At 34.9% G+C, this 11,956-nt stretch overlaps 1 protein-coding gene across 1 annotated transcript; it reads left to right on the forward strand.

The window, feature by feature from the left end:
• Positions 1 to 961: 961 nt before the first annotated feature.
• LOC128863363 (angiotensin-converting enzyme-related protein-like) lies at positions 962 to 10,496 on the forward strand. Its single transcript, XM_054102491.1, has 3 exons — positions 962 to 1,086; positions 7,556 to 7,696; positions 9,289 to 10,496. The coding sequence occupies exons 1-3, from the start codon at positions 962 to 964 to the stop codon at positions 9,602 to 9,604; spliced, it is 582 nt and encodes a 193-aa protein (XP_053958466.1). The 3' UTR covers positions 9,605 to 10,496.
• Positions 10,497 to 11,956: the final 1,460 nt, after the last annotated feature.

Below are 11,956 nucleotides of genomic sequence, written 5' to 3' on the forward strand. Positions count from 1 at the left end.
AGCTGTTAGTTTTCAGTCGAGTGATGCACCATCACGTTTTAATACTTTTTGGTTTCGCTCATAGGAGCGATAACGGCGTTTGCTCGGAATTACCCAATGTCCATATTTACGACAGCTGATCCTACCCATCTGGGTTTCTGGCTTTCATAAGTCGAAGAGAAACCTGTGGCAGTTACAGAGAACCCAGTGTGTAGTTGCAGCAGGTGTATTAATATAGGCACCTACAAGACATCGATTATCCTTTGCTCAACTTTCGACCAGTGTGCTTCTTTTCCAAGAACGCAAAACAAGCGAGAATTTAGCAGCCCTTACAATAATTCCAAATTAATAAATGTTAACTATGCTTTGGTTATCATTGTCTACTTCGCGAGATAAGAGCAAAACAATCCAGTTAGCATTACTGTTTCTTAATAGAGCATTTAGCTAGGATATACAAACTGTGTTGAGGTTTTGTCAATCGAAAGAAGCACAACTTAAATGCCTTAATGAGTATTTTTATTATTTTAAAATCTTCTATTTCTCGACACTCGATAAGTTTTTTGAAGAATTCACATACCATTGATTAACTATCGATATTCAAATTACATTAAAATTAATTCACAAATTGAATTGAATCCCCTCAGTACCGCAAGTTTGTGCCATAAGTCTTTTGTTTAGCACGAAATTACCATAATTGGCATTTAAAACGGTCAGTTAAGCACCGCCAATTAAGCAAATCAGCAATAACAAGACGTGACCATCACATTTCGCTCACAGTATCAAAAGTGTTCCAAAGGAAACCCTAAGCACCGCCCACGGCTGACGCCCCAGCTTTTGGCCACACCAACAACAAGCGCAACCTTCAAATCACAAAATGATTTAAGTAAAACAACAGATTACATACATATAAACAAATGTATATATTTGTAAGCTATAATACAAGAGCACGTAATTTGTAAATCAACAATAATTGCCATTGATTATGGCTAATTTCGCTTTCGCAGAGGCACCGGTGGGCATGGTCGCCACACTACTTACCAGCGAAGGCAATGGTGGGGGCAAAGGTGCAGACATAAATACCAGTAAGTTATGGTGTATTGGCTGGCGGTTTGTTATGGCTTATTATTTAACAGGTAATGATTTGTGGATATTGCAAAATATAGCAAAATGTAACAAATTCCGTCTGGTGTTAGATTTGTATCCGGCACTGGGTTGAACGGCAATGTATCAGTTGAACGGTGTTAAGTGTTCGCCAGAGTGTGTGGTTGAATGGTTGAAGTTATAGAATAGCAGAAAAGTTGTGCTTTAAATTTAATCGTTGGTTTTTTCGTTCAACCAATTATGCAATTTTTATATTCTGCGCAGGCTGCTTGAGGACAAATTACGGAGCATTCAAGTTTTGATGGTGCTAGTAATTTTACATGGCTGCCAATGGCGAGGCTATTAAAAGCACGCACCAAGTACGATACAAGCGGCTGCTAGCAATACCTCAGTTATTGGTAAGCGCAAAGTAGCAGTAGCGGCGAATTTCTTTGAGTTGTATTTGAAAATAAAATAAATAAAAATCGTTAACTAAACCATGAAGTTAATGTGACTGCAACATGTAATTTGTGGATGGGATGTGTTGCAAATACTTATTTTTTAATAGGGCTTTTTACAAGTGAAAAGAATTTTTGGCGCCATACTTTGGAGACGGCATGAAATCGATACAAGAGTCCCGCATTGCCATACTGAGATCTAATTATGACGTTTAGCTGTAAATAATTTGGATTTGCTGCAAAATTCTTGCTAAATTTTGTACAGAGATCGGAAAATGCGTTTCAAGAAGAAAATTCGGCTGAGTTTTGTATTAAGATTTGTAAATCTTTACCGAAATGCACAAATGTACAGTAGATTATACCGAAAAACGAGAAATAAGTGCATTATAATACATGTTTCTATATAAAAAATTCACAAGAACTTAAATAATTACGAAGAAAGTATCATCAACATTTTCAAAATTTTAATGAGATTGTTTAGAAAACTACAACAAATTGTAAGTTTGAAGCCACTTAGAAATCGCTTTGATTTGTAACAAGTTTTTTTTCATACGATGCAAGAAAATGGTCACCCTACCAGATGAAAGTTTTATAAACACGTGCTTTGGTTGGATTTTAATTTGATTTTAATTTTTTTTAATTTGATACAATTTTGTGAATTTCGTATGTATTTAAAAAAAATGTACCAAAAAATTTATAAAAAAATTTTTGCACGAAAAATTCTGCGAATATTATGAAAAGATTAGGAAACTTAATTTAGTGACAAGTGCACTCGTAAGGACAGTTTATTCGTAGATCGAACAAAATTTTATGTGGACTTCTTGAAAGGAGAGTTGGTAAGAATATTCAGTATTCAGGTATCGATAATTCTGAGTATCGATAAAATAGAAACTGATTACTTGCGCATTACAATATACCATCTTATCTATCAAGAGTTGCGAATGAGTTTACGACAAAAAGGCAAACTTTTTCTTTACATCATTCGCTATATTCGCCTAATGTGGCATCTTGTGACTATTATCAATTCCTGCACTGTATTTGTCTGCGAAAGGAAAGTGTTATGAGTCGGTTGAAGGCATTCAAGTCGCTGTGTTCATTATCCCCATCCCCTAGAATATTAATTCTTAGGATAATATGTCTTTCCTGAAAAGCGTGTAAAAGTGGTAATCGAAGCAGAAAGTGAATTTTGTATTAACCGGAAATATTGAGAAATAAGTAGCAACACAAAATATATGTATAGAGGTTGTTTCTATTCGAAAAAGATGCATTTTTTGTAGAGAGGGTGAAAGTATTAAATATTTTGAAAAAATCTGGACGTGTTTGCTTCTAGTTTTCCGCCTTTACTTATGGAATTTGAGTAAAATATATGCTGTACAGAAATCAACCTAAGCACACAATTACAACAGGTAAATCAAATTGTAAAACATATAATACCGGAATGAAAGATCCCGAATTGCGGGGCTGCCACGCGTTTTTCCATTTTCTCAAGCTTAGAAGTTTTCTCAGGTTTATGTTATAGAATTTCAATTAGAGTGTTTTTTTATTGAATATTATTGATATAAATTACATTTTATGTTATTACACCTAGTTATATAACTAACAAGCAATTTTAGTTTGTGAATTTATGAATCTACTTATTAGTAACCACTAGGTCCAGTGGTTTCGTCCCTTCAGCCTCCTATGTAGTATATATTGCTTCATCGTAAAGAGATGAGGCTTCAGCATTGATGTGTTGCTCAATCCTATTGTCATGCTTGACAGCGTAGAGATTTATCATTTCATTGACTGGATGCAATTTTATGTCTCTATGTAGGTCGTCATTCCAGGAGGCTTTTACGATGTCCCGGATTACCTTGTTTTGAAAACGTTGAATGATTTCTACATTATTTTTTTGCGGTGCATTCTCACAGTTGAGCTCCATAAGTCCACACTGGCCTAAGGATTTGTTTGTAAATTAACAATTTATTTTCAATGCGTCATTTAGACGTTCTGCCGATAGCCAGTACAATTTTCTATATTTTAAATTGTAGTTCAGCGACTTTAGTTTTGACATGTTCCTTCCACCTGAGCTTAGTGTCTAATTTCATGCCCAAGTACTTTGCTGTACAAGCATACGGAACGTTTGCGGGGTTTGAATGGGTTTGTAGATCACTTTTTTGTTTGTAAAGTTTACGTGTACCAATTTAGTGTCGTTAAGTTTCACATTCCACAAACTAGTCCAGTTTGTTATTACAGTAATCGATTCCTGTAGCTTCGTAGTAGATTCATCCACGTTTTCGCCAACAGCGAGGATGCACGTATCGTCCGCAAACGTCGCTATTTTGCAAGATTTAGGAACAGGCAAATCGGAAGTATACAACAAGTACAATACAGGTCCAAGTATGCTGCCCTGCGGAACGCCTGCATTGATTTTTCTAAGGCTGGGATATATATGCCTGTCCATGTTTTCCGCAAAAATATCGATCTTCAATATAAGAAGTCAATAATTCGGTAAATTGCATCGGAAGTAACTTCTTAAATTTATAGATCAGCCCATCATGCCAGACTTTATCAAAAGCTTGAGCTACATCTAGGAAAATCGCAGATCAGATTACTTTTTTCCAGAGACTCTTTTATTGTGTGAACTTTTCGATGAACTTCGTCAAGTGTTTTTCTCTGAAGCCAAATTGATTTGTTGGAATTAATTGCTTGAGTGAAATTATTTCTTTTAGGCGCAAGACGAATAGTTTCTCGAAAAGTTTTCCCATGAGTGGTAATGAAATTGGGCGATATGAGGCTGCCTCGATTGCATTTTTTTCTGCTTTAGGAATCATTATGATCTCTGATATTTTCCAATGTAATGGGATATATTTCAGGCTGATGCACGCATTTATAATCGTTGCTAGTTTAATTAATGTCTTGTATGTTAGGTTTTTAAGAACAGCCGAAGGTACTCTTCTCTGGTTTCAATTTAGATACTTGTGATGATACTTTTTCTGGTGTAAATAGTTCAATTTCGCAAAATTCTTGAACCGCTGGAGGTGGGGTGAAGCTATCATATCATTTGGCAAAATTCTTGAACCAATTAGAGTGAGTTAAGTATATTTACCTTAAAATTAATGTACTTATGTTTAAAATATGCGATGCAAAAAACCATTCGCAATAAATTTTGATGTGTTTGTATTTTAGAATTTTTTTTAGCAAATTTTTAAAAGAATTTTACTTATTCGTAAAAAATGAAGCGCTGCAGTTTTAAAGATAATCTGTTAAAACTTTGCATAGGACTTATTTTTTTATACTTATAGATAACATCAGGTATTGGATTTAGAAGTCTCTCCACTTTTACCAAATAAGGGGTTGAAAATCCGAGTACAGTATGCGTATAATTTGGAAATTAAAAAAGAATAGTTATGCAAAGAATAGTGAAGTCAGTTATGCATGAAACATTTCGGTTTATTTAAAGTTTTTTTTTTTTTTTTTTGTTTTGCATTAAATTCAGATTACCCACACCTATTTTCAATTAAAATTGATGGCAAAAATATCCCGAAGACCGCGGAAAGTCCCGAAAAAATTTCGAACTTTCGGGACTTATATGTAAACGCTGCGATTTACTAAATGGTGCGAGTTAGGACGCAATCGCACGCAAACGCTGTAAAAACAGTAGTAATAGCAAATGAAAACCTAAATTTGTCACAATCAAATGATGTTGTAATGTAACCTTGTTGTATGTTGCAAAAATTTAGCGCAAAAAATAAACAACAACAAAAAAAGTATTTCTTTCATATTTAGTCATAAGCACTTTTAGTAGTTAATTAAATTAACTGTTAATGCTCATGTGGTTTTATAGCCACTCGAGTGCTTAACTACTTATAAAAAAGTGCATGGCTGCTAGCGCTGTTTTTGTTGTTTTACGCTCTCAATTGATGAATTGAGTTTGGTGGGTTTTATTTGGATGATAAGTAACTATGTAATACATTTCTTAAGCAACCAGTAAAATGCCCAATATAAGTAACATTTTTGCTCTTTAATGCAACGACATCAACCACAGGAGATTTATGAAATCTTGCCATTTTAAATATTAACTTTTACTAAGCAATTAACTTTATTTGAGTAATACTTTGACATTGAATTAGATAATTTACTTAACTATGATATAGTAATTTCATGGATTAAGCACATGAGGTGGCAGAAATCTTTGTTGAATGCTGCAGCATTCCACATCGGCGGTTACTCCCAAAAATGTTGGACCGACTTCTTTTCCATATACCAAAACTCACAAGTACACAGCCCGTGAAATAAGAGCACTTCAATATTTTGGCAACTTTTGACTATTTTATCTATTTTTGAATTTAAATAATTTTTTTATTCAAATGTAACTCCTTCTGTAACAAAAAACTCTATTCATTCAAATTGCAAGCTGTGCAACAGATTTGTAAAAATCGACATATGTTTTTAAAAATTTCCAAAAATGTGATCGGAATTAAAAAAAAATTGAGTACACAGTTCTACAGCAAATTTTAGTGTAATAAAGAGGAAGGTTGCAGAGGCTCAAAATTCTCATTGATTTTTGATAAGCCTTTTTCAATGACGCTGCTCCATATCAACAAAAAATATGTAAATTTTTATAGTTTATATATACAATTATAAACAATCAACAAAAATTTCTGAACAACTTTGAAATTGTAATTTATTATATTAGAATTGAATAGACTATAAAACTGAGTACTCGAGATTTTTTTAATCCTGAATGAAAAATTTGATGAAAACTTGCCTAATTTTTCACATTTTTTTATAAGTTTTGAAATTTCATTTCATGGGATTGGGATTTTGTTGGACACTGAGCTATGTATACTTAAAAAATTATTATAATATGTACTAATGGATCTTAGAAAAGTAATTAGTTATACTGGTTGTTGTGCCATATAGTTTTCACAGTTTGTTAATACATTTTTTTTTTCTGAAAGTAATTTCGCCATAGAAGAACCACTGAAAAAACTCTTCTTTTGAGTGAAGGCTGCATAATAAGACATTCTAAGATATTATATTGCTAGATAATATCGCCTAAGCTCCTGAAAGTTGCATGCGCCTACAAACTTTGTTGGATTCTTCAGGAGGTCATGGCCTCTGCGTAGATGTGACACTTTTTTCTGTTTTCTCTAGACGCTAGCCACGTTTCTAGCACTATTTAATTTTTAATTCATTAAGATACAATCAAAGTATAACAAGTTAATAGAATTAAAGAAAAAAAAAGATTTTCAAAGTTATAATTAGATAAAATGAATTTAAGGCGATACAGGCGTAGACGAGGCATTAAATAAAATTTTTTCCTCAGACATAAGCTACCACCATTCATTTGTTTAATTACTCGTGCAAGTTCTAAGTTGGTTGATTTTGAGTTGCTCGAGTTTTTAATTGGGATCTTCTAATATAGTTAAACAAAGTCTAACATTTTGTCAGATTGACTTCTGTTTTCGAGTTAGCGTAATTCAAAACGTTCATTGGGAGCGCTGAGATTCAAAAAATATTATCACACGGTAATCTCACCATTTAGGAATCGTTCCGTTTGAGCTTCTAGTGTAAGTGAACCTATTTAAATTTTTCAGGAATGACTGAGGTTATACTAAAAAAATCCTATGCAACATTTTTGCAGAAAAAGGCAAAATTTAATCAAATTTGCTAAATAAAAAAAATTAAATACTTAAAAATTTATTATAAATAGCTTTATTTTAATTTTATTATGTACACAATACGACTTAAACCGGTTTTCATTTGAAAATTGGTGATGCAAGTTTGCTTCGAAATGAGCTTTCAGCGACACTAAAGAAAATATTCAATTACCGTTCCATTAACAACTGAATTCAATCTGACAAAACATAGTATGCCTTTATGCCATGAAATAAGATTAACTATCAAAACTTTTTCTTCAAAATAAAAATAAAAATAAAATAGTAGTTGAAATCACAACATTACATTCCATTCTAAATATTAAATTTATACCCATTCCTTTGTTCAAAACTTTGTTAATTACCAAATATTTTATTTCTTCTCTCTTCTTTCAGATACTATGTCTCAACTATACTGCAATTCCAAATTTACCGTGGCATGTGTCGCGTTAGCGGCCAGTATGTACCCGGGGACCCTCGGAAGCCACTGCATCGTTGCGATATTTACCGACATCCTGAGGCAGGAAATCTACTGAAGTAAGAATAACTTAATTTAGATATATTTCTGAAATATATTTTCTTATTTATGTATTTATTTCACTCAATGAAAACGAAATTCTTATTGGCTATACACAGGTAGTACGCAGGTGCCCTTAGGTAGGTAGGCACTCTCCAAGTAGCATTAAAGCGCCGTTTTGATACCATTTTAAGACCTCCAACAGGCAGATATCTACAGTCAGCTAGAACTCTTGATAGACTGAAGATGAATGGTGGTATTTGGGTTGGCGTAGTGCCCCAGGCTGGCGAAAAAAGGCCCCCACAGCTTATGAAATGGAAGTTAAATCGTAAAACTAGTTTTTCCGCGTGTATGTCGATCAACCAATGATCCGGAAACACAGCTAAGAGCTTGGAAACTGAATGTCGTGGAGGACTTTCTGAGACCTCCGTCTATACTGAGATTAAAGGGTTTTCGAAATAACACAAGTAAAAATGGAGCTCCATATTTTCTGGGCTTTCCTGAGTAATAAGTTGTGCAATTCTCTTTCAACGACAGTTGGGGGGATACAAATGACCAGGTAGGAGGTCTTTAAGACCAATTTAGCCATCTTCCTGGCAAGCTCATCAGCAGTTTCATTTAACCTATGTTCCTATACCCTGCAGCTCGGATCAAAGGAATGTTACTTGCACACCCAAGAGATTTGATCTCCACCTTATAGGAGTAGACTAGTTTGGATTGGCGCAATCAGAGCCTTGATCGCGGTTTGACTATCGAAAAAATGGCAATATCTTCCTCGCGCTTACTTTTCCTAAGCATTTTGCATGCATAAAATTCGCAAAGACGTCTGCTTGAAAAACACTAGCAGTATTCCGCAGTTTAAAAGAGATAGATAAATTGGCTGATCTAGAGAAAGTCCTTGCTTCGACTCTCCATTCTATTTTTGAGCCGTCACTGAAGACAGAGGTACCAGCTTCGGTGCAGGTTTTCCCTCGTTCCAATTCTACATACTTAAAAAGATTGCCTTGACACAATCCTCAAACTCTAGTTTGCGGATAGTGAGATCTATCCGAATTTCAGAGAAATACGGTCTTAACTGCCTAAAAATGCTAAGATGTCCCTTCACTGACTTCAATCATAATTTTATGCTTGACGTCCATTGTAATATAGATTAAAGCCTACCATAGACGGCCTCGGTTTGGCTAAAGATTTTTGGTCAATCTCCCATCGAACTTTAACAAATTCACTAGCATCTTAGTATGATTACCACATATCCTCTGCTCCGTTAATACACCAAAGCACGAAGGATTAAAAGCTATGTCAGAATTCAGCGCTCTTGCTTTAATTGCCCGGAAAAGTATAATTCGCAACTGGTTTAAATTTTCAGATATCTCCATATATTTCTCACTTTACGATACGTAGGCGATAACCTCGCAATAAGTTGAAGACCCATAAAATCAAAAAGAATTTTGAGTCTCATAATTGTCCTGTATTTCTTAACCAAATAATAAAAATAGGAAAACAGATTTTAACTATTTAACAAATATTTGAAATATATATTTAAGTATAATATCCACTAAAACTTTTTTAAGCCTCAAAAGAATTTATTTCTGGTTTTATCTCTCTCTTATAGACGCATCATGGCCAAAGGTGCCTCCCAACCTTGGCAGCAAGTGCTTGAGGAAACACTAGGTGAGGGCCGCCTAGACGGCACAGCACTGCGGGAGTACTTCGCTCCATTGGAAGAGTGGTTGCGGCTGGAGTCATTGCGCACAAATGAATACGTGGGCTGGAACTACGACGGGGACTATTGCAAGCGAAGCATCGAAACAGCGAATCTGCAAGTCACAGGTGGCTTCTATAATGGAGCTCCTCGATCAGGTGCTACGAAATCGACAACACTTTTGCTAATGGGATGGCTTGTGGTTTTAATGCGGCGTCGAAACTGAAAAAATATTTGAAAAATATTGAGGGAAATATAAATTTAGTGTGACGACCATTCTTAGTTTTATTTAGGGTAAAAACAACATTTGTAAGAGAAATGTGTAAATATGCAATGAGAAATGCTTTTTTTTGGTGCAACTAACTGAGCGTCACTTGTTCCATGTACCATTTTATTAATTTTGTTTGAATCAGCAAATATCGGGATATCCATAAAATACTTGAGCAATTTCATGCCTGGTAATCCAAGTATTTTGGATATTGTCGTAAATTTTTACAAAAATTGGTTTATTTGTAGGATTCAGTATAATAAAAAGTGAGTTGAAAAAATTTCAATAAAAAATATATTGGGAGGTTGAATTAGTTTTAAAGGTTTTTTTCGAAGATTTGGGGCTTTATTGTGAAAAAACGGTACAAAATATTTTATTCGAAGTATTGGCCATCGCTAGCTACAACTTTCGCCCATCTTTCGGGCAATTTCCGGATGCCGTTTCTCCAAAATTCTGGCCGCTGCTTGGCTATCCATGACTCAACCCATATTTTGGTAGCCTCGTACGAGGAGAACCGCTGGTCCGCCAAATCGAGACTCATATGCCGGAACAAATGATAATCGGAGGGAGCTATGTCTGGACTATACGGCGGGTGGGGTAACACTTCCCAGCCAAGCGTTCCAAGGTATTTTTTGACAGGTTGAGCAACATGCGGCCGAGCGTTGTCATGTTGCAAAATAACCTTGTCGTGCCTTTTTACCGTTTTGGGTTATCGTAGTGGATCCACTTTTCGTCGCCAGTCACCACCCGATGCAAAAAACCCTTCCGATTTTGTCGCTCGATCAGCAATTCGCACGTAAAAAGTCGCCGTTCGACGTCGCGCAGCTTCAACTCGTACGGGACCCAATGTCCTTGCTTTTGGATCATTCCCATCGCTTTTAGACGCTTGCAAACGGTTGATTTATCAACGCCCAATGATTCAGCAAGCTCTTCTTGGGTTTGGCACGAGTCCTCGTTTACCAATTCCCCCAATTCCGCGTCCTCGAACTTTTTGGGCTGGCCAAGACGCTCCTTGTCTTCGGTGTGAAAATCACCACTTTTGAATCGTCGAAACCAGTACTCACATGTTGAAATCGACGGAGTATGGTCTGGGTAGGCCTCCTGCAGCAATTCACGGGCTTGGGCTGTATTTTTTTTCAAATTAAAGCAGAAAAGCAAAGCTTCCCGCAAATTGCGTTTCGACGGCACGAAAGTTGACATACTCGGAGCACGAAAACACTGCGTTGTTTATACTTCAGCGAAATGACAGATACTGATAAACTAAGCCTAGAGATGAGGCTTTGTCATGAATATATATTCAGTATTGCCAACGCGATAAAGTGATAAATAGCGCCATCTGTGTGTCACCTTCAAAACTAATTCAACCTCCCAATAATAATCCTTAAATTTATTCAATATAGAAAATTTTGATATAGATTTGCTTAAAATCAAAGAACTTTGATTGCTTTTAACACTAAACGTTTTTTTCAGAATAAAATACAATATAATTTGAAAGAAACTTTTTCAAATGACAAAAAAAAATTTCCAAAAATTTTTCTAAAACAAAATTCTTTAAAAGTATATTTTATCCTAAAAAATTAAAAAAAAAACATTTGCAAAATGTTGCATGTTTCGCTATGCAAAACTCTGCCAAAAGACTATACATTAAATAAATCTAAAATCTATTGAATTTTTTTATTTTTTTACTGCACATTACATTTTACTGCATATTGCAATCAACCCTACGACAATTTCCAAAATACTTGGATCGTTTGACATGGAAGCCATTATTTGTAGCACAAATTGAAGAATCTATTTTACGAACTCACTCACTTCCATATTTTATTCCACTTCTTTATGCAAATCACAAATGTTGTGAATACCCTTATTGTATATGTGTATATTTATTTTTTATACAGTTTTAATTACTAATTTTAAGTGTAAAATATATCATTTATGGATTGTTAGAAATAAATATTTACTTAATGTTAATTCACAATAAAGAGTTATTTTATTTCTCGGAGGGAAACAGGTGCGCCCAACTAGTTTTTGTAGGAAATGTTTGAGAGGACCGATTTTAGCCTTCAAATAAATACTTGTAGGAATACTATTTGAAACTAGGAGGATGTACTCGCTTGACATACTTAGACACATCTGCTGTATTGGATATTTTTCGATATCCTTCTCATGAAGTTTTTCAATTAACGCTCTCTCCGAGACACCAGAGCACTTTGCTGCTTATAAACCATTCATATGCCACTTGGTAGTAACTTGGGTACATAGGACCTTATTTTTTTTACCAAAGATCAACAAAGGTCTTACCACAAGGTG

This window comes from Anastrepha ludens, chromosome 5, assembly GCF_028408465.1.
Source record: "Anastrepha ludens isolate Willacy chromosome 5, idAnaLude1.1, whole genome shotgun sequence".
Lineage (NCBI taxonomy): Eukaryota > Metazoa > Arthropoda > Insecta > Diptera > Tephritidae > Anastrepha > Anastrepha ludens.

Excerpts from the sequence above, each read along its gene's own strand:
- LOC128863363 (XM_054102491.1), top strand. The coding sequence starts at position 962 with ATGGCTAATTTCGCTTTCGCAGAGGCACCGGTGGGCATGGTCGCCACA. Across the intron at positions 1,087-7,555 it reads TTATGGTGTATTGGCTGGCG|ATACTATGTCTCAACTATAC; the intron begins GTTTGTTATGGC and ends CTCTTCTTTCAG. Across the intron at positions 7,697-9,288 it reads GAGGCAGGAAATCTACTGAA|ACGCATCATGGCCAAAGGTG; the intron begins GTAAGAATAACT and ends TCTCTCTTATAG.